Source organism: Physeter macrocephalus, chromosome 3 (assembly GCF_002837175.3).
Source record: "Physeter macrocephalus isolate SW-GA chromosome 3, ASM283717v5, whole genome shotgun sequence".
In the NCBI taxonomy this organism is placed as follows: Eukaryota; Metazoa; Chordata; class Mammalia; order Artiodactyla; family Physeteridae; genus Physeter; species Physeter macrocephalus.
The window spans coordinates 31,154,583-31,175,044 of record NC_041216.1 but is presented as its reverse complement, the minus strand read 5'-3'; the positions used below and the strand labels follow the sequence as shown (position 1 = coordinate 31,175,044).

The 20,462-nt window shown below is 66.1% G+C and overlaps 1 protein-coding gene across 1 annotated transcript in view; it reads right to left on the bottom strand.

Moving 5' to 3' along the window:
- MORN1 (MORN repeat containing 1) overlaps positions 1-20,462 on the bottom strand; it is a 48,773-nt gene that overhangs the window by 1,289 nt on the left and 27,022 nt on the right. Inside the window, 7 exon segments of the mRNA XM_028484288.1 lie at positions 8,559-8,637; positions 11,992-12,057; positions 12,149-12,282; positions 12,984-13,104; positions 14,720-15,037; positions 18,202-18,438; positions 19,162-19,452. Of these exon segments, the coding sequence (XP_028340089.1) occupies positions 8,559-8,637; positions 11,992-12,057; positions 12,149-12,282; positions 12,984-13,104; positions 14,720-15,037; positions 18,202-18,438; positions 19,162-19,452 (1,246 nt within the window).

Here is a 20,462-nt window from a genome sequence, read left to right as displayed (position 1 = left end):
TGCGCGCTACCCTCCGGCTCGGGCCAGCCTGGGGGCCGCGGACGCCCCGCGTTCCTGGGGCGGGACGAGAAAGGGCCTCTGGGGCTGGCAGGAACTTGCTTGACCTTGAGTCAGTTCCTTCAGAAGAAGCCACAGTTCTGGGGGTCCTGGAGGCCGGCTCGGGCCGCTGGGAGGGGGCCCACATTCCGCAGCCGGGCACCGGGCCTCCCTGGCCGGCCTGGAGGAAAACGGCGCATGGCAACGCCGCAGTGTTTCCAAGCAGCCCGGTTTCTAGGTGTTCCCGGGAACACGCAGCCACACCAGCCGCGGCCAAGGGCGCCGGCGGGGGAGCCGGCGAGAGCTCAGTGGGCAGCGGCCGCAGAGCCGGGCCCCAGCCCTCATCTGACCTTGTTCCTGAGGCCCTTCTCCCAGCAGATGGGAAAGGGCCTGGCCAGGGGCCCCCTGGCCGGCCTCGGAAACCACCCAAGGCCCAGCCCAACCGCCACGTGGTCCCGCCGTGGGCCCGGCGCCCGGCCGAGCCTGGCCTGGCTTGACCCACATCTCAGAGACTCGACCGTCCACCTGGCTTTGCCCCTCACGGCCTGGCAGTCCAGCCGGTCCCCTGCTGGCTTCTCCCAGCTGGTGCACGGGGGCACGCTCTCTGCCTAGCCTCTCCACCTCCTCCTTGGGCGCACGCGAGGGTCCCGGGGTCCTGTTGGGGGTGACCTCGGGGCTGGCCCTGCTGGCCAGTTGGCAGGCATGTGTAGCTGTTGTTAGGAAGGCCAGTGCCAGCCCGAAGAGCCAGGCGGGGGCGCTGCCTGGAACCCCAGCGCTGCCCGTGCACGGGGGCCTTTCCGGCTGTGGCCGCCAGCAGGGCTCGCTAACACCCCCAGCTGCGCGAGGGCTCGGGGGGGCCCACCTGGAGGCCTGCCTGCCTTCTGGCCGGGGCCCCAGGGACAAGGAACCAGGGACTTTCGCCTTGGCCGAGGGGAGAGGGAGGCACCCTGCTGGCACGCCCAGTCCTCGCAAGGGACTGAGCCTTGGGCGGGGCTTGGGGAGGACCCTCGGCTGGTTGCCCCTCCACCTGCCCAGGGCCCTCTTGGTGCTGCCGCCTTGGGGGTGCCCAGAGACCCTTGTTGGGAGCACCCATGCAACCCAAGGCCCATCCGGAGCCCTGGGAGCCGCCCTTTCTGATGAGGCGTTTGGAGGTCAACACAAACGACCCATTCGGATCGTGGAGTGACAGCTGGAGATGCCCCACCGGCCGTGTCCGCCCGCTGCCCGCCTACCTGCGAAGGCCGCTGCTGCCAGCTCTGCCGTGACCACCTGTCAGGCCTGCGGGGAGAAGAGGAGGAGGCCCCTGAAGGCACTGCCCGGGTCCCCCGCATCCGGGCCTGAGGACAGCAGAAGCCTCAGGCCCGCCCTCGTGTGACCATCCCGTCCTCCCAGGCCCACTGCTGCCTTTGAGGGGGGTGTGCGCCAGCACCTGGAGGGGGGTCCCCGCGAGCCCTGGGACCCGGCTCTCCGGCCCTCAGCCCCCGCACCTCGCCGTCCAATCCCAAACGTGCCCACAGACGGATGGAGCCAGAGCTGGAGCCGGACAAACCCAGTTCCGGCCCCCCTGCGGGCGCTGCCCGTGCAGAATCCAGGGGCTGCTCTGAAAAGTGGGCGTCAGAGCTGCACCGAGGCCTCAGGGATGTGCGGAGTCTGTTTGGGGAGGACACAGGAGCTGCGTTTCTTTCCCAGCGAGAAGGGACAAGCGGCAGCCGGGACTCGGGGGGGCTGGGGCCGTGGGCGCTGGTGTCCCCTCGTGAGGCAGGAGGGAAAAGGCAGCGGGGAAGACAGGAGGTGGCGGGGGGCCCGGGGGCCACAGCTGTTCAGCCCCGAGGCCCAGCGTCCGACGTTTCCGTCTCGACCACGCAGGCTTCTGCTCTGCCGTGAGTGAGGGGCTCACCCCGCCTGCCCGCAGGACCGCCTGGGCTCCACCTCCAGGGCAGGGCAGGGCGCTGTGGCCCAGCCGAGCCCTGGCTGCACCCTCCGTTCCTGCCCAGCCTCGTCCACGCATCCTCGGGGGACAAGGCAGCCGGTGCCGTGTGGACGGCCACCCTGAGTCCTTGGGCTGCTGGAGCTACAGAGTCCCAGGTGCCACAGGCTGGGCTTTGCCCTGACTCACCCCCAAAGGGACTTAGGGGAGTGGGCGGGCTCCCCCCAGCCCTGCCCTCTGTGGCTGGCGGTTTCCTGTCCTCAGAGCCTGGGCAGAGCATGGGGGCTCCTGGCACAGGCTTGGTGACCCACCAGGTTCTGACCCCTGGCCAAGCTTCGATACCTCAGGCGTGGTTTGGGTGATAAAAAGTTAAAGACAAAAGAGTTTAAAATTACTTCATTTCCAGCGGGGGAAAATGGGCCTTGGCTTGGCCCCAGGAGCCGCGTTAAAGGTTCTGAAGTGCGGGTATCCAGCTCTAAGAATAACCAGAGCCTGTCAGGCTGCCAGCTTTAAGAGAAATAAACGGGGTTACAAGAACCCTGAGAGTTTTTACAGAACCCTCAGGGCTTTGAGAAAACAGAGGCAGAGCCAGGAGGGAGCCAGCGGATTAGCTGACGGTTCTGGTAGACCCGAGGGCTCGGGGCCTGGCCCTGTGGAGACCCGTGCAGCTGCAGCCCGGGCGGTGTGTGAGGTGGAGGTTCTGTCTGAGCCCGGAAGTGCTGACTGGGCGCCCACTGTGTGCACGGGGCTGGAATCCGGAGGGCTCAGAGCTGGGACACTAACGGACTTCCTCTCAGAATCCACCCGGACTCCAGGTCAGTGGGAGAGCGTGCGTGGGGTCGGCGGGGAGACCCGTGGCCCAGGTTTGGGTGGGGTGGGGTGGGGGTGGGGCAGGCCGTGGGAGGGGCCGGGTGCACCCGAGGTCCTGCAGTCCCCCACCCAAGACCTTCCCTCTGTCTGTGGCCGGGGTCCTTGGCTTCATGTTTCTTGTGCTCAGGGTTCCTGAGTGTCTGAGATCGATGGGTTCATAGTTGTCATCAAATGTGAAAAACTTTTGGCCATAATTTCTTCAAATATGTTTTCCATCTCCTCCTCACCCCATCACTTTGGAAGCTCCGATTCTGTGTACACATTTGGCCTCTTGAAGTCGTCTCAGGGTTTAATAAGCAAGATCTGCTTACCGGGTCCGGTCTTGTCTTGCTCTGGGTTTCATCTGGGATGGCCGTGCCTTCAAGCCCACTCGCCCACTGCGTGGCCGTTACCCCTTCCTCAGACATCGCGGTTTCAATCTCCAGACGTTTGATTCTGTCTTTTCAACCTTCCACATTCCATCCAGTTATCACCGGTCCAGTGTCCTTGCCTGTGAATTCTTTCATTTGTGTCGTCCAGGATCAGTATTGATTGACTGATTTTTCTCCTCATTATGGGTTGTGCTTTCCTGCATTCTCTGTGTGCCTGGTAATCTTTGATGAGGAGCTAGACATCGTGGGTTTTAACCTTCTTGGGTGCCGGATACTTTTGTATTCTTGTAAACATCCTTGGTGCTGTTACATTACTTAGAAACAGTGTGATCCTCTTGGGTCTTGCTTTTAAGGTTCAAAATCGGCGGGATTTAAGGTAGGACCCTTGTGAGTACCAACGCCCCGTGAATTTGGAGGTCTTCTGGCCCGGCTGTTAGAACGAGCCCGCACTTTTCACGGCCCGTGCGAGCTCTGGACATGACTCCCTTTAACCTTCTTGGTGGGTCTTTCCTGGCCTCCTTTCCTCACGTGCACGGGCCGATCCGTGCTCTGCAGACTCTGGGGCTCTCTCCTCTCCGGGGCTCCGTCCTGAGAACTCTTGCCGCCTCGGCTTTCCGGGCCTCCCAGCTCCGTGTCTCCCCCCGGGGCACCCCTGAACCTGCCTGGGTCCCCTGCCTGCGCCACAGCTGGACACCCTGGAGGCAGCGTGCTGGGGGACCCGAGGGCTCACCCCGATGGTTCAGCGTCACGGTTCCCCATCCCTCGACATCAGGTGTACAATGTCTCGAGGACTGTTGTGTCCTGGATCTTGTCCAGTTTTTCACTTGTTTACTTGTGGGAGGGCAAAGCCAGCCCCTTGCATTCCATCCTGGCTGGAAGCAGAAGTCCGTTTCTGCATTTACAGACCACACCGACGCCTGGTGCCCAGACAGCACCAACTTGTCTTCCAGTGACCCGACCTGAAGGGTGGGGCTCCTCAGGGGGAGGGCGGCCTCGAGCTCCTGCTGCGTGGGGCTGTCCTTCCGGGGCCTCTGTCAGGCGTCTTGACCTGACAGATGTGTCCCTGTGACACGAGGCCTGTAGCGAAGCTCCCCTGGTGGGTCCCCCCGAGTCCTCCATGAGGCCCAGGGGCCTCACCCTCTGCCTGCTCCAGTGGGACACGTGGTCAAGCTGGGCCTCCTGTGAGGGTCCCTGTCGGGCACTCAGCTACCCAACGGACCCGCCAGTCCGTTGGCTGTCCTCTTGGCACAGGCGGCCCCACGGCCATGCCTCTCCTTTCCGGAGGCCCCGAGAGTGTCCTGCCAGAGCTGGTGCGTCGCAGCACTGCCCTGGGGTCACAGAGACCCTAGGAATCTGCCCTGGATTTCCTCCGCTGAAATTACCGCGAGCGCGTCTGACCCTAAGCAGAGCTGTTGCCAAGGCGACGCCCGCTGAGCCTGGGCTGGGTGTGAGGCTGCAGCCAAGCTCCGTGGCCCGCGGCTTCTCACTGCCTTTCCTCGTGGCCCAGGTCAGGAGATCCAATGGGCAGAGGTGAGAAAAGGGCCATCATTGGATGAGAAGCTTGAGGCTGGCCGGCCGGACCCTGGCGAATGGGGCACCTGCACGCAGCCGGCTCTTCTGCGGGCAGCTGGGTGTAGGAGGCACTGGGCGTTGGGAGCCCCTGGCCAGGTGCCCTGTGACTGCGGGAGAAAGGGGCTCACGCTCTGGAGAGACTGGTTCCCTGTTGGGCCAGGCGTCTCCAGCATCCCACGTGCCCCAGGTCCGTCCACCCACAGACCCGCGGGGGACGGGCTGGGCTGCGGGCTCTGGGCGTGGTCAGACCTGCACCTGACCCTTGTGGCCGTCTGTTTTCCAGTCTCTGGAGTGGACACAAGGGCATGGTGTGGGGTGTGGCTCCCCCGAGGGCTATCTGGGCACGGGGGACCAGTCTTCGAGGCTGACCCGCTGCGAGAGGGTGGGGACCCCTTCTCGCGGCCCGGTCAGGGGACAGCCCCGGGCAGTCTGGGTCAAGGCCCAGGATCCTGGGGGTGGGCGGCTGAGAGGGCCCAGTCAAGGCCCCAGGTCGGGAAAACTGTCGCCCTGAGGGTCTGCGGCCTGCAGAGAAGCCGGCCCAGGCTCCCGCAACCTGCTGCTCACGTGGGGCGTGGGCCCCGGGGCTTCTCTGCCCCCCACGGAGAGCCCACACGAAAGTTCCAAAATTAAAAGTCAGCTCATTGCAGCACTGCGGCTGGCCCTGATTTGGGGCCAAGCTGGGAACTGTCGCTACCTCCCTAGGACCCCCGAGAGACAGGGGGGTCTCACGCAGGGCTGTGAGCTCTGGAGCAACAGCCCCAGGTACAGCCCCAGGTTGGCGCGGGCCGCCGGGCGGCCCCTCTCCCAGAGGCTCCTGTGCCCCACCGGGCACCGCTGGGCAGTCAGCTCCAGGCCCTGGAAAGCCTGCGGGGTGTTTTCTGTTTGGGGGTGCCTGCTGAGGGGGTCCCTCGGCCTGGGGGACCGTGGGTGGTGCCCTGGGGGTCGGCGTGTGAAGGGTTAAGGGCTCTGTCGGGCCTCCGGCCTCCCCGTCTGCCGTCGGGGTGATTCTTCCAGCCCTGCATCAGGCGGGAAGCATCCGCTCTGCTGGGGGCGGAGCGGTCAGGGCGCCGGAGCCACGCTTCCCGGCCAGCTGTTCCTGCCTGGCCCACACCTGCTCTGGTTTGTTATCCTGCGGACGAGACGGGCTCACCTCTCAGGCTTTGCAAGTCTCTGAAGAAGTAAAGAACCTTCCGTTTCTCTTGTTTTCCAGGAATGCTCACCCAGAGGAGCTCCCTGCCGAGGGCCGGGGAGGCAGAGGGCCCGTGGGCTTTGCCTCGGTCCTCACGTGGGGGGTCCTTTGGGTCATTCGAGATTCAGTTCGAAAGCATTTGCCTGTGGCCCCCTGGGCCGAGCCGCGTGTAGGACACGGAGTCGGGGGAGGGCCCCCAGAATTGGCCCCCAGAGGCCAGAGGGTCTGGTGGGAGGCCTGGGGGTCCCGGGAGAGGCAGGCAGCCCCTGGCCTGCGGCCGTGGAGTTGCCCGTTTACTCCATCCCGGGGGCCGAGGGGTCCCCGTCCCCGCCCTACGGCTGCAGGTGCGCCTCCCTCTGGTGCTCCCACCGTGGGTGGCCTCACCAAGCCGGGCCTGCCTGACCGGGCCCCGCGCACGCAGGGTGCGGGGGCCAGCGCTCAAGACAGGAACTGCTGACCCCGGCGGTTCCTGGACCGCGCGCCCCGCCCCCCCCCGCCCAGGGCTGTCCTGGACGCGGCAGAGGAGCGGGGACGGCGGGCGGAGGGGGAGCCCGGGATGCAGGCTCAGGGAGGACAGCCTTTCGGAGGGGACAGGAGCCCGTCTTAGCGGCTCGGCGGTCACCGCGACCCTCTGTGGAGGCGGGAGGCTCTTGGACCGTGGGCTTCAACTATGTGTTCAAGGAGCAAATCGTCTCCATCTGCGTTGGCCTGATGTCTGATTCAGTGACTAATCGCGGAAGTCTTAGCGAAACCGTTTTCCTCCGAGCGGGGGGGCCTGTCGCTGGGCGCCGGGCTCCAGCCGGTCCTCCGCTGAGCGGTTGCGTGCAGGGCCGAGAGCAGCCGCCAGGCCGACGGGGCTGCAGGCGCGCCTTCCCGTCACAGAGCCGGCATCCAGGACTTCTGGGGGAGACGCAGCCGGGGCCACGTGCTCCCCAGTTCGAGGGAGTTCTCCCGTGTGGCCGGGCAGGCTCACGGCCCCGGTTCTGCAGTGGAGTCTGTCTTGTGCAGCTGACACAGTCTCACATCATTCAGGAACTGACAGGGCTCTGGGTCACGCTGTGAAATTCCGTAATACGCCAGGAATGTCTCCGCAGGAATGCAGCGAGGCCTGCGGTGGAGACGGCGCTCTCCCGGGCCGCAGCACGGCACGGGGCCGCCCGCCGGCCTCCCTGGGTCCTGGGGCCGCGCGGAGGGGCCGCCCTGTCCGCACGCCGTCTCCCCTGGTCTGGCACTGCGGGGACGGGGGGCCAGGGCAGGCTCCCCTGACCGTGATGGGGAGCGACTCAGGAACCAGACTCTGAGGCGCAAAGAAGCCACGTATGCGACGGCCGGGAAGAGCCAGAGCCCCGTGGACGCAGGCCATTCATTCCCAGGGGAAGGGGAGTTCAAGGCGGCCTCGCCTCCTGTACGACCCCCAGGACTCGGGCCCTCCCCTGTCGTCCACACGCAGGGCCCTTCCAGGCCGGAACCCTGGCGGGTGGGCGCGAACCCTGCCTGCTCCGTCCACAGGGCGGGGTCTGTGTGGTGAGGGGCCCCGTGGGCTGGGCGCCCCTTCCCTGGGCGGGCGTGCACCCCCAGGAGCAAATGGTCAGGGCGTGTCTGTGGAGGGGCCGGGGCCTGGTGGGGTGCCGGCCAGGCTCTGGGAAGGCCGCGACCCCCAGGCCGAGGGTGCCGGTCCGCCCCAGCGGGACCCCTGCCCTCCACTGAGAGGCTTACTTTAGGGCGCACGAGGGTAATGTAATTAAACCCGAACGTTGTGACAGACAGCAGGTGGTTCCCCTTGAACTTGCCCCCTTGTTACGTGAAATAAAGACCTGCTCGGCTCTGAGGTTCCAGGGCCTGTGTCACCCCAGCCCTCGTGGGGATGGAGAGGCACCTTTGCAACCCTGTCTACTGTTGGAACCCTCTGGATGGTGACGATGGGTGAAGCTAACAAGTGTCAACGTGAGGTGTCCTGTGGCTCTGAGGGGTTACCAGGGGAGGACACACAGGGGCCCTGGGGCAGGAGGGCAGGCAGGTGGTGGCTGAGTGGGGGGCCGTGCGGGCTGTGGGCATGGCCGGGGCTGCTCTGAGTGTCAAGCGGCCCTGGGGCCTCAAGGTCAGCTCGCCCTGGGCCCAGCCCCACAGTCGGCCGCCTGGACCACTTCCGCGGGCCCCGGAAGCTGAGGAGTGCCGGCCTACCCTTGGTCTCCTCCTGGGTCACCCTGGGTTGGGGGGTGGCGGCCACCTGAATTCAGCGGCTTCTTCCACCCTTCCTGGACCTTGGGGTCCGACACCTAGAGGCCAAAACCTGCAGGCCAGCCTGGAGGCTCCACGGTCACGGCCAGGTGTCGGTTGGCCCCAAACTCAGGGCCCTGCGGACGGGCTTTGGGGGGAAACGGTTTCCAGCGTTGCTTGCTGCGCGCTTGCCAACCAGAGGTGAGGGCGAGGGCTGGGCTGCACCCGCCAGGCTTCCACGCGCCCCGTCTCGCTCCCGCGGAGACTGTTGGCCCCTCAAGGAACCCTGTCTGCAAGCAAGCGTTTGCCAGTTGGCCCGAGATTCGGGACAAGCAGGAGGCAGTTGTGGCAGTTTGCGATCAGCTTCTGTCAATACCTGCGTCTTTAGCGAGAGCGACGGACACGTCAGAGAGAGTGACCACCCCGGCGGGGGGGCACGGCGACTCGGGGGGTTGCTGCGGGGCGGGGGGGGGGGGGATGAGGGAGCGGGGAGAGCCTCGTCTGGGGTGGCCCTGGCAGGGCCTCGGCAGCCTTGGGCTGCACCAGGAGCGACCGGTGGTCTGTGCCCCCGGGGTTGCCACAGGGTGAGACCCGCGGGCGGCCCCCATGCTGGCCCCTCCCAGGCTTTGCCTCCTTCTTTCCCCCCAGCCACCCCCCCCACAGGGCTGGAGGCAGACTGTCAACAAACAAATGCGGAAATGCGGATGGTGACACAGGACGGCGGGCTTGGCCTTGCTGGACGGGGGACGGCCCCGTGGCCTCTGCGTTTGCCTGAGCCAGCCTGGTGGGGTGGGGGGCCAGCAGGAGACCCCACTGGCCCTGCACTCCGTCTCGGCGTCTGGGTCGCGCCCTGCAGGCCAGCTGCCCGTTACAGAAAGAGGGGTCCCCCAGACGACCATGGTGGCTCCATGGTGGCCCTGGTGGGGGAGGGAACCGCCGTGTGTTGCTGGTGAGACCATTCGGGGCAGAAAGCACTAAGGACCCAGGAGGACCCGCCGGCTGCAGGGCCCACGCACCCCTCCCCCCCGCCCCGCCCGCTGTAGGTCTGTCATTCACAAACCGGAGCCCCAGCCTGGGACCTGGTCCCCGCGCAAACGCTGTGCCTCCTGGCAGGGTGGGGACGGTGGGCCCAGCGGGAACCAAATGTCCACGGCTCTGCGAGAATTCTCAGTGCCAGGCCGAAGGCCCAGGTGCTTCTGATTTGCCAGAGCCGGCTGCCGGAGAGGATGGGTTTCTTAGAAGTCCCAAAGGTGGGCTTTTGGGTCCAGAGGCAGGTGTGGAGGCTGGCACAGGGCACTGACGCCTGAACAAGCGCGAGGAGGTGGTGGTGGCCAGGGACCAGGACGGCCCGCGCCCCATAACGCAGAGCAGGAGGCGCTGGGGACCTCCGGCCGGCTCCCCGCCTCTTCCCTGTATGGGGCCGGAGACCACACAGACCCAGAGCTGGGGCCCTGGAGGAAGCCTTGAGGCCAAAGCCCGTCAGCACAGGGCGTCCGGGCCGTGGGGGCGTTGGGGTCTGCGGGGGGAAGGGACCTCACGGCTGCAGGAACTGGCCCCGGGGCCTGGGAGGTGGACGCAGGCCAGGCAGGTGGGCTCGGGCCGGGGCGCTGGGGCCAGATCGGGGTTTGCCTGTCCACGCTGGCACGTGTCTTTGACCGCGGCAGCTCCAGGCCCCGTGGGGAGCTCTGCATACGGGGCCCTGCCCCTCCACAGCTGGCCCGGCTGAGGGGGTGGCCCAGGAGCTGTGGGAGAATTCAGGATTAAAAATATCTCTCCGGGGTTTCTATATTCGGAGAACAAGCTCAGATGGGGCCCCCCAGGGAGAATGGGCCAGGCCTCACACTGGGGCCAATTCATGGGCACGGAGCACTGTAAGACGCAGACGTGCCCTCCTGGGGTGGTACCCACGCTAGCAGAGGACATTGCGTTTCAAGAGCCTGGAAAGCCCTCAGCAGAGCCGGCAGGCGGGAGGAGGAGCTGGCCGCTCCTCCGTCCTCTCAGACGAATCGGACAGCGAGAAGCTTCTTTTTTGCTGAAATCAGACGTTTCCCCATCAACCTCAGCTGCCGGGTTGCCACAGTTACCAAATCAAGCACCGTTTTTGCCCTGAGCATCTGGGTCTGTGCACAGTTATGTGAGTTATTCCTGGGGTGTTCCAGCCTTTGCCTTGCGTGTGTGTTCCCGAGATCGAAACACTGGGCGATGTGGGGTCCCGTGTCTCACAGGATCTTGCCTGTTTGTTTCGTTTTGTTTTGAGTCTGTGCTTCTCCGGTTATCAGCGAGCTTCCTATTTGATTCACAAACCGTGACTCAGACGACACAGAAGCACGGCCCTTTCTGCTGGAAATGGCGCGCCCCCGCTCCCCCTGGCGAGGGGGATCAAAGGCCTGGCAGCCTGCCGACCCCGTGCCAGCCTCCGAGTGCCCCGGCCCGCCCCACGCCCGCTGGCGTCACCGGTGAGCAAGCTAACTGCAGGGGGTGCCGGCGGCTGCAGCGTCTCGGGGCGGTGCTGCGGACCCCTGCCCATCTGCCCTGCGTCTCTCCTCCGCCTAGAGCTTTGTTGCTGCGTCTGTGCCCACGGGCCTCTGCCCTCGTGTGGCTATTTCAACGTGTGCCCCGGGCTGGCGGCGAGACGCTTCCACGGCACCCCGACCTTGGCTCCCGTGGCTGGCGAGCCTCACGCTCGGGTCAGAGGCCGGGCCTTGGTGGCAGGCGAGTGTCTCGGAGGGCCTGGCACCCCTGCCCGGCCCCTGAGGGGCCCTGTCCTCCCTCCCCGTCCGCCCAGGGCCCGGCTGCCTGTCTCGGGAAGGAGGGCTCCTGTCTTTCAGGAGCGGTGATTGTATTCTCCGGGCCTCGCGGCCGAGTTGCCAGCCCGGGCGTGCTCCGCGTGGCCACGCCTCATAGGTTCCACCCGTGAAGGGGACCCCAGGTGGCGGGGCGCTGGCGGCTCCGTGGAGGGCCGCCCTGTGCTCAGGGCTCCCAGGCACTCGGGTCTGGAGCCGGGGTGAGGGTCAGTCCCGCCCGAGCCTCTGGGGCTGGGCTGTTTGGCTTGGCGGGGGCGGGCGAGGGGCTCCCAGGAAGTTTCTCTGGAATCCAGCCTTCCTCCTGCGGCGCGGGGTGGGCGCTGCAGGGAGCGTGTGTCTGAGAAGGAACAGCAGAGAGGTGTCCCTTCGCCCCCCCCAGCCCTGCCCACCTTGTCAGACAGAGACCCCAACTCAGCCTGGGCGAGCCGCGGCCTCCTGGCCTGTAGGGCGGGCTGGTTACGGCCCAGGGCGTGTGGCGGCCTGAGCGGCCGTGCGGGGCAGGGAGGGATGTGGGGAGACAAAGCGCCGGCCCGTGGTGTCCGCCCACCCGCCGGAGGGCCTGGCTCCCCGCCCAGCGGCCCCGGCCTCTGTCCACACGCTGGAGCGTCCCGCAGGCCCCGCGAGGAAGGGATCCCCTGCGACGGCTCTGCCCCGCCCGCCTCGGGCCGGCTGAGTGAGGCCCCACGTGGGACAGCCGCGGGATGCGGGGGCGCTCCACCCCCGCTGCCGCATCCCGGGCGAGGCCCTCGGTGCTGCGGGCCGTCGCCGTCCTGGACCCGGCCCCGGGCGCCCCTCGCCCCAGGCCACGGAAGCGTGTGTGATTCCAGGGCAGACAGAGGTCTCGCGCGCGGCCTCCATGCCCGGGCCTGGGACACCGGGCAGGCGGGTGGAGAAGGGCCCCCCGTCCTCGAGTGCACACACCTGGGAGGCCCTGCCTGTGGCCCAGCTGATGGGGAGGCCAGACCAAGCCCCCAGGCGCCCGTGAGCGGGGTCGACCTCTCCTACCTGCTGTCTCCGGGCGGGGCCCGCACTGGGGGCGTCGTCCTCCTGCAGCCCAGGCCTCTGGGCCTGCTGCCCGCCTTACAGAAGGAGTGGGTGGGGCTCCGAGGGGCCCCCCGCGCTGGCCTCAGTGTCCGAGCCACGTGCGGCTCTCCCGCCTCACCTCGCGGAGGCTGTCCGGGAGCAGCGGGGGGTGGTACCCGGCTGGAGGGGGCCCGAGGCGGACGTCAGAGAACTGGGTGCAGCTTCGCTCTGCTGGCCGCCGGTCCTCAGGGCAGCGGGGCTTGTGTCCCCCAGCTGAGGGGAAAGAGGTCTCCCAGAAAAATGAGGAACGAAAAGGCCCTGTAAGTGCCACAGAGCAAAAGTTTGAAGCGTGACTTGTGTGGCTGCGGTGGTCGGGCCACGGTGGCCACGTGGGCCCTGGGGGCCTGGCCCTGCTGCCCAGAGTGGGGCCACGTGGCCACCCCCAGGCAGGGCCAGGCCAGGCCCGATGAGACGCAGCAGGCTCCGTGGCTGGTACGCTTTGGCGGCCACGGCCCTCTGATGCCCCTCCATCTGGGGTCCGCCACCAGGCCGGGCAGGCTGTGCTTTGGGGCTGGGAGGGTCTCCTGTCGCGAGGCCCCTGCCGGCTGAGGCCCTGGCTGCCCGGGGCAGGCCTGGCGGGCCGCAGGCCAGAGGCCTCGCGCTCGTCCGGGCGGAGCCCGACGCCCGCTTCGGAACAGCGTGGCCAGAGGACGTTGCTGCTTGCTGATGGCCGCCCGGTGCGGGTGACGTCAGACCGCACCCGAGACGGCGCGGAGCGCGGACGGGGCTGCAGCTGCCCCCCAGGAGACCCTGAAGCCCTCCAGTGCTGGAGGGCGTCAGGGGGCTGGGCTGGCCTGCCTGTCCTGCAGCGGGAGCCCCCGGGACCGCTGCTCACCCCGCTTCCTCCACATCCCTCCTCCCCGGGGCCCCACACGCGCCAGCGGCTCACAGACGGGGGCAGCCCCAGCCCGCACCTCCGCGCTGCCTTTTCCGCACAGAGGCCGACAGCTGAGCTTGCGGGGGGCTCTGCGACGTGGCGTTGGTGCGGGGTCGCCCCAGGACCGTCCCAAACACAGCCCCGTCAGGCCCGCTGTCCTGTGGGGGCTGGACTCGGGGCTCTGCCGTCCACCCACTGCCCATGCGCACCGGTGGGGAGGCGCCTCAGGGACGTGGCTGGACGCTCCTGCCGGCAGAGTCTGCAGGGTGGACCCTTCATCGGCCCCCCTCGGTGGGGGGGGCCCCTGGGTGAGCGCAGGGGCGTTTCTCATCCATGCTCTGGATGGGGCCCTGGGGCCGCAGGCGTTAACGCGCCTTCTCCGGAGCCCAGCTTCTGCACGGAGAGGTGGAGACGGGTCCCGGAAGAATTTCCAAATTACAGGTGGGGAATTATTTCTCTCGGAGGTGTCTTCATCTCTTCATCATGGCACATTATAAAAAGGAAAGTCTTCCCTTCCACAAGGACGTTCTCTGCTGACGTCCTCTCCTCATTAGCTTCTGCTGCCCTCACGCTATGTGTGTCCTGGGCGACGACGGGAACTGTGCTGCTGACGGCATCGTTTCCATTTCTTAACGCACCGCCGGCTTCCACGTGACTTCACGAGGCGCTAACTTCTCCTGCCTCTTTTACCGACACCTCTGGACAATAGAGACCCTGCCGCTGTGCTCTGACAAGGTGACCGTGCTAGTGGCGCCCGGCGGAGCTCGGCTTGCCGGGGCCGCCGTCCCTCCTGGAGAAGTAACCTCAGACCTGGGCCCGCAAAACGCCACTGCCAGGGGTTGGGGGCCGGGGGGTGGGCTGGGGGACGGTCCACACCCAGCCTGAGCTGCCGCCCCCCCCCCCTCCGCTCTGGGTGCCAACGGGGTTGCTGGAAGAGGCCCGTCCTCCCCACCATCACAGGCAGCCTCGGAGCCCAGGTCTCAGAAACCGACGGGGTGGACGAGGCGGGGAGAGGGCATGGCAAACCCGATGGCGGCTCAGGACCGCCTCCATGTCGGCCACGAGGCCGGGCATTCCCGACCCCCGGGACGCGCCGTGCGCCGTCCAGGGACAGAAGAGCAGGGGGCTCCAAGACCCGGCACGAAATGGCTCAAACCCCAGAGGCAGCTCTGTCTGCAGTCCTGGGAGGGAATCTTCCTAGATTCAGGTGCATTTGGACCCTGGCCTGGGACTGGGGGCTGGGAAGTGCATCTGACCCCAGTAGGGGAAGGAGGGGCGGGCGGCGGGGAAGCCTCTGGAACTGGGATCCTGGACACAGGAGACTGAGGGGTGCCCATCCCCACAAGCACGTGCTGCCCGTGCTGGACACCTGGCCGCTTCCTGCCGCCTCCACTCGCCGGCCTCGTCTGCTCAGGGGCAAGCCCCTCAACCTGCCCGCCGCCTTCCCGGGGATGGGCACCCACTCCAGGCGCCTGAGCCAGAAGCCGGGGCAGCCTCCGTGCCCCCCCGCACCCCTCCCCGCGCCTCCTCTGCTCTCAGCAGCCCCAGCGACGCCAGCTCTGCCACAAACACTTTCAACTCTGAACCACCACTCTCTCCGTGCCCACCGCGACCTCACGGGCCCCAGCACTGCCCGCCTGCTGCCAGCTCTGCCCTCGGTGGGACTCCAGGGTCCTCCTGGGCCTTCGACCTGCTCTCCATGCAGCCAGGCCGCTGCCCCCGCCGCCCCCAGAGCACAGTCCGGCCTGGCCATGCTCAGCCCCGCTCGCTGACCCCCGTCTCGGACATGCTCCCCGCCGCCTCCTCCGTCTTGGCTGGACGGTGGCTTCCTGGCCCGTCCACTGGGTCACTCAGCTTCTGTTGGCTCTGCTGTCTGACGTCCAAGCCTGCCGTCCCCGGCCACCCTGTCCTCAGGTGGCCCGTGCACGGACGGCGGCGTAGAGCGTTTATGGGGTGGGTGGTGTCCAGGCCTGGCTGGAGACAGGCTGGGGAGATGCTGGTGGCCTGGGTGGGGGGCTCGAGAAGGCCCAAAGCCTCGTGGGGGGCTTGGACACCCCGGGACGGAGGCGAGGTGCTCACAGCAGGCGCCTCCTGCCAGGAGCGGTGGCTCACCGGTCGGCCTCGCTGGAGCGCCGGGACGGTCAGCACAAGCTGCTCCGCGTCTGCGGAAGCTCCGGGCCTCCCCCACCCGCAGCGTCAGCAGCCACGGCCGACCTCCTCCCGCCGCCCCGTCTGCCTCCCTCCCGGTCCCTCTGCGGGACCCCTGATGTGCCGTCCGGGGGCGGACCGGCCTCTCCTCACCTGTCTCAGCTTCCTGCGGACGTCCTCGCGTACCGTCTCCTCAACTGGCGGGCTGATTCCGCCCCTCCTGCAGCTCTGTCCCCGCCTTGGTGACAGGCCCCACCATCCACTGGTTACCCCACCGGGAACCTGGGCCACACCCTCGATTCTGCCCGATACTGGTTTCCCCAAACCCTCTTGGTCCTCGTCCTTGCCCGCAGCGCTGCGGCCACCATCTCAGGTCCGGCCCCGCCGGCCTCGGCCCAGCTCCGGCCATCCAGTCCATGCGTCTCGCTCCAGCACACGGATCCGCAACCGGATTCACAGGCCGACCTCCGCCCGCACCCTGGGCGCGAGCCGGTCCTGGCCTCGCTTACGGCTCAGCCCCACTGAGCCTTCTGGTCCTTGGCCCTGCTGGCCTCCGCCCACGCCCCTCCCCAGGACGTTGCTGCGGGTGCGATGGCCCCTTCCGCAGCCCCTCCTCACCCTGCCCGTGGCCAGCCTGGTCGCGAGAGGCCGAACCACCAACAGGAAAGGGGGGTGCCCCCCACGGGAGGCAAGACCCCACTTCTGACAACAGACAGCCGCAGAGACGCCGCCGGGCACACGGCGAGGCCACGGCACTGCCCCAGCAGAGCCCCCCTGGGGACAGGCCAGCCAGCCGTTCTCCTGGCCGAGTTTGCACGGGCCGAGAGGCCACTTCAAGCGCATCAGATGCCCTGAGGATGCCACGCAGGAGGAAGAAACGCCCTCACCCCCTTACGCTCCAAAGGGGACAGTGTTCCTGGGTGGGGGGGGGGGGGGTCCCGCCTTGGCCTCCAGGGCCCTTGCGGCTGCTCCTGGCGCATTGCTGGGGCCTCCCAAGCCCAGGCGGCCCCGCGAGCAGATGCGAACTCCAGCTCTGGGGAGTGACTTCTGAAGCCTTTATGTCGATTTTAATTACAACAATTACGGCTTTATCAGCAAGATAAAGGTCACTGGCGGCCAGGGAGATCGGGCAGCTTGACCTCTTCGGGAGGGAAATGCCAATTAATTATCTTTTTACAGCCGACTCAATTAGACTCCCTAATCACCTGTGTAGGACGCAGAGGCGAGAGGCGCAGAGACCTCGTGCAGGCCCGGCTGTTACCCGGGGGAGAGCCAGCTCTAGGCCGGACGTTTCCTCCATTTGCGAGACTCAGACCCCTAAGAGGTTATCAGCCCGAAGCGGACAAGCCCATCCCGTCTGTTGGTGACCAGACATGCCGCGCAAGCCTTCAGGGCAGACTCCGTCAGCGAGGGGCTGGCGGGTTACAGAGACAGGGACACACGAGCACCTGGGCAGCCAGTGAAGCAGGGAGGTCCATGCAGGGACGACACGCGGGCCCTGGGTCTCGATGACCGGGGGTCGGGGGAGGCATCCTTTAGGGCTGTGCACGGCCAGCTGGGCACCCTCGGGCCCCTTCTCCGGCCGCCCAGGCCCCCGGCTAGGGCCCCCTCTGGGCCGCGTGCCAGCCCCCCCACCCCCGTTTGTCCAGTGGGCGCACACAGCTCTGCTGTGGCCTGGGGTCTGGCCTGGAGGGTCTCTCATCAGCCGGGCGCAGGCAGAGAGGGCATGGGGCCATCTGTACCGGGCTCCCCTGCCACCAGGCCTGCTCACCTCTGTCCAGAGTCCCCGGCGCTGTCAGCCGTCTCCCCACGTGGCACGCGTGCGCACACGTCCCGACTCTCATACTCCCCTGCCCAGGGAGGTCTCCAGCCCCAGGGCCGCTGCCCGTGCCTTTCTGCCAACCTGGGGGTGTGGCCGAGGCTGCAGACCCCCCCGGACGGAGCCGCCCCTCACGGACCAGGCCTTGGTCCTGTTGGTGGCGTCTGCTTCGGAGGGCTTCCTAACATCTGGCAAAAACCTTTGAGGGACGGCTCCCCAGCCCTGCCACGGTTCCTGGAGGGTGGGGAGGAGCGGAGGAGAAAGAGGAGGTGCCTTCCCCCACTCTCACTGGATCCTGTCTGGGGCTCCTCCACGTGCATTTGGCGAACCAGCCAGAAGGCGCGCTCTGCACGTCTGGACGGGCTCCCCCTACACTCGTCCTGGCGTGCGCGTCCTGCGGAGCTGTCCCAGCGGCACTTCCCACGCGGCGGACCCCAGGGGCAGGGGCTCCCCTCAGCAGTGGACGCGTGTGTCCTGTCCAGGGAGATGAGAGTGACAGAAATGCCTGCAGCGGGGGAAGTGCAGCTCCGAGGGGCTGATATCTAACGGGTCAGCCTGTCCTAGCGGCCGATGGGGTGAGTGGTGTGTCTGGGAGAGCCGAGTGCGCCCTGAGCCCCACAGGTGACCAGAGCGGAGCAGGGACCCCTCGACCCCCCCACTCCTGCCCTCCTGAGCCTGGAGCCGGGAATCAAGTCTGGCACCCGTGAACCATCTGGTACCAGGAGATTGTCCAGGCCAGGAGGAGGAAGGAAAGGCCACGGCTGCCTGCTCAAAACCCCGCAGGTGGGTCCATTTGGAGCCGGCAGGGACCAGCGTGGACGGGCTACTGTCCCCCAGGCGTGGCCGGACATCCTTCAGGAGTCCTGCCTTCTGACCCCTCCTGGCACCCTCTGGACAACTCAACCCATCTAAGATCCGGCTGCGAGCATCCGACACCAAGTGGGATTGTTTCTGTTACAGCCTCGAGAGAGAACACAGGAAGCGAGTGCATTCACAGGCCCACGAGTGCAGCCCCTCAGGCCCGGGGCGAGCCCCTCCTGGTGGCGCCCTGCCCGTCCAGCCCCCTCCTCCGCGTCACCCTGTCCTGACTCTGCCCCTGCCCGTGGGGGCCCCAGGCCAGGCCTCCAGGACAGCAGCGACCCCCGAGCAAGCCCCTCCCCGGTGCCTTCGGAACGAGCTTCCTGGTGGTGGCCGGGTCCTGGCCGCTCGCCCAGGGACCCTGGACAGGTCAGGGGGCCTGACTCGCCTCCTGCCCTCAACAGTCTCCAGGCTAGAGCTGTTCCTGAACCGTAGAGGCCACAGCCTGCACCACGAGACCCCGGTGCCCTGCCAGCCGGGCCGTGGCCACGTCAACCGGCACCTCAGGCGGTGCAGGAGCCTGACCCCAGTGTGGTGCCCTGGGTGGTCCCCCCTGGGCGGGGACCCGCAGGCAGCGCTGGCGCCGACACAGGAAGGCCACGGGCCCGGTGACGTGTGAGGTGACACGGGGGCAGAAACCGTGCTCAGGAGAGCTCCTGGGGCGAGGCTGCAGACAGGTGCGGGCTCGGACCACAGAAGACGGGGAGCCCCACGGGCGGCGCCCATGTGGGCGGCACAAGGGCTGACTCGGGGTCCCGGGCGCGGGGCGAGGCAGGAGCTGCCCCCACTGATGCTGGAAGCTGCCAGCAGCCACTGGTGGGGTTTGCTTCTTGGGCCCCCGTCAGAACGTAAAGTTGAAGATCAATAAGCCACCATCCCTGGCTGGTCTGGTGGTTCTAAGGGGTCTGGGGCCCGGCCAGCAGACGGCCTGGCCCCCCAAGGTCATAGGGAAAGAGCCCACCTGGCCCACCCGGCAGGATGCCCTCACCTCGAGGCCAGGACGGGGGCTGAAGGGGGCGGACCAGGCCGGTGGCCCGCCGTGCTGTCCCCCCTAAGGACACGTGTGCACCCACGGGGGTGCAGACTTGCCGCCATGCCAGGCCTCGGCTGCACTGGGAGGCTGGGTGCCAACCCGCCCGCCTCTGCTCTCCACCCTGTGGGTCCCAGCAAACGGCCGCCAGAGATCCGCTGTCGGGGCCAAAGGGCGTGGGGTATCCGAGGCAGTGCAGGGGCCCTCCGGCTGGTTGTGCCCTTGGGGTCGCGGGACACCGGGAGGGGCTGGCGTCCTCTTGCCCGGCCCCAGACCACACACCCATCCATGGGAAGGAGGAGCCAGCGGGGGTCCCCACTGGACCCACCCTGGGGGTCAGGCCCCCACCACCCTGCTGACAGGCCCCTCCTCCTTCCTGGGGCTCCCAGGCCACGGGGCCGCCACAGGGCCAGAGGGCCCAGTGTCCAGGAGAGCCACCGGGGAGGGCACCCCCTGAGGCCCCGGCTCCCAGGAGCTGTGGTCTCGGGGTCCTGCGGCCCCCGACCCCTCACCCTCCTGACGCTTGGTTCCAGGCCGACATCCCCCCTCACATCTGAGCTCACCTCCATCGTCACTCACGGCGTTGGCCCTGGAAGCAACGCGGTACCTTTTTATATTTCTCTGGGACGTTTCCTCTAGCTGGGATGATTCCTAGACAAGAAATTTATAGCACGAGTTTTCCTTTAAATGTATGGATCTTTCATGCTATTCTGCCATAATTAACCGTAGACAATATTAAAACGTGTTATCGCCCCAAGAGGCAATGCGATTTCCAGAAGTTCTCTGCTACACGTTCTGTCACTTTTATTGGCAAGACTGGATTAGCAGCCAAGGGCACCTTGATTTTTAAAATCATCTTATAATTATGACGGTTCTTCCTGGGTCCCATCTGATGAATATACTCAAAACCATCGTTCAACAGCGAAAGGAGGAGCCGCTCAGATCGGTCGGAAACACTCCCTGGGAGGGTTTTGTGCATTAAAAAAAAAAGAAAGCAATCTGAGGTCCTCCCTCACTGCTAGGGCTTTTTTAGGTTCCCAAATCCAATTTACGGGGGATTGTTTGAACCACCCAGGCTCAGCCAGGCTGACGATGTCCCTCTCGCAATTACCAGCACCTGCATTAGGATTCAATGGGCTTAAATTACGGGGGGTGGCGGGGGGGGGGCCGAGGCAGACACCCCACTGACAACAATTAACATAAAAGGGTTCTATCGTTTAAAGCTGTGGGTGGGAATTACAAAAGGTTAAGAGACTAAATATAAAAAAAAATTTTGAATATAAAATCAATGTGCTTTGTTACTAAAATCTGGGCGCTATAATTTAACCAAAATAGGGTTTAGAATATCTGGCAATAGTCCACATAGATGAAATCCTCTTTTCTTCTCAACGAAAAGCAAATCGTCTATTCAAAAGTGAAAAACAACTGAACAACTGAGATATTTCATATCAACAAAATAATAAAATACAGAGTCTGGATTACATATCACTGACATTAGGCCTTGGGAAAGAGAAAGCATGTTCTCTCCTCCTTTTGTTTATGTGTATAATTAGAAGCCAAGCTTTTATTTTTTTTTTTTATTATTTTTTTTTTTTGCGGTACGCGGGCCTCCCTCTGTTGTGGCCTCTCCCGTTGCGGAGCACGGGCTCCGGACGCGCAGG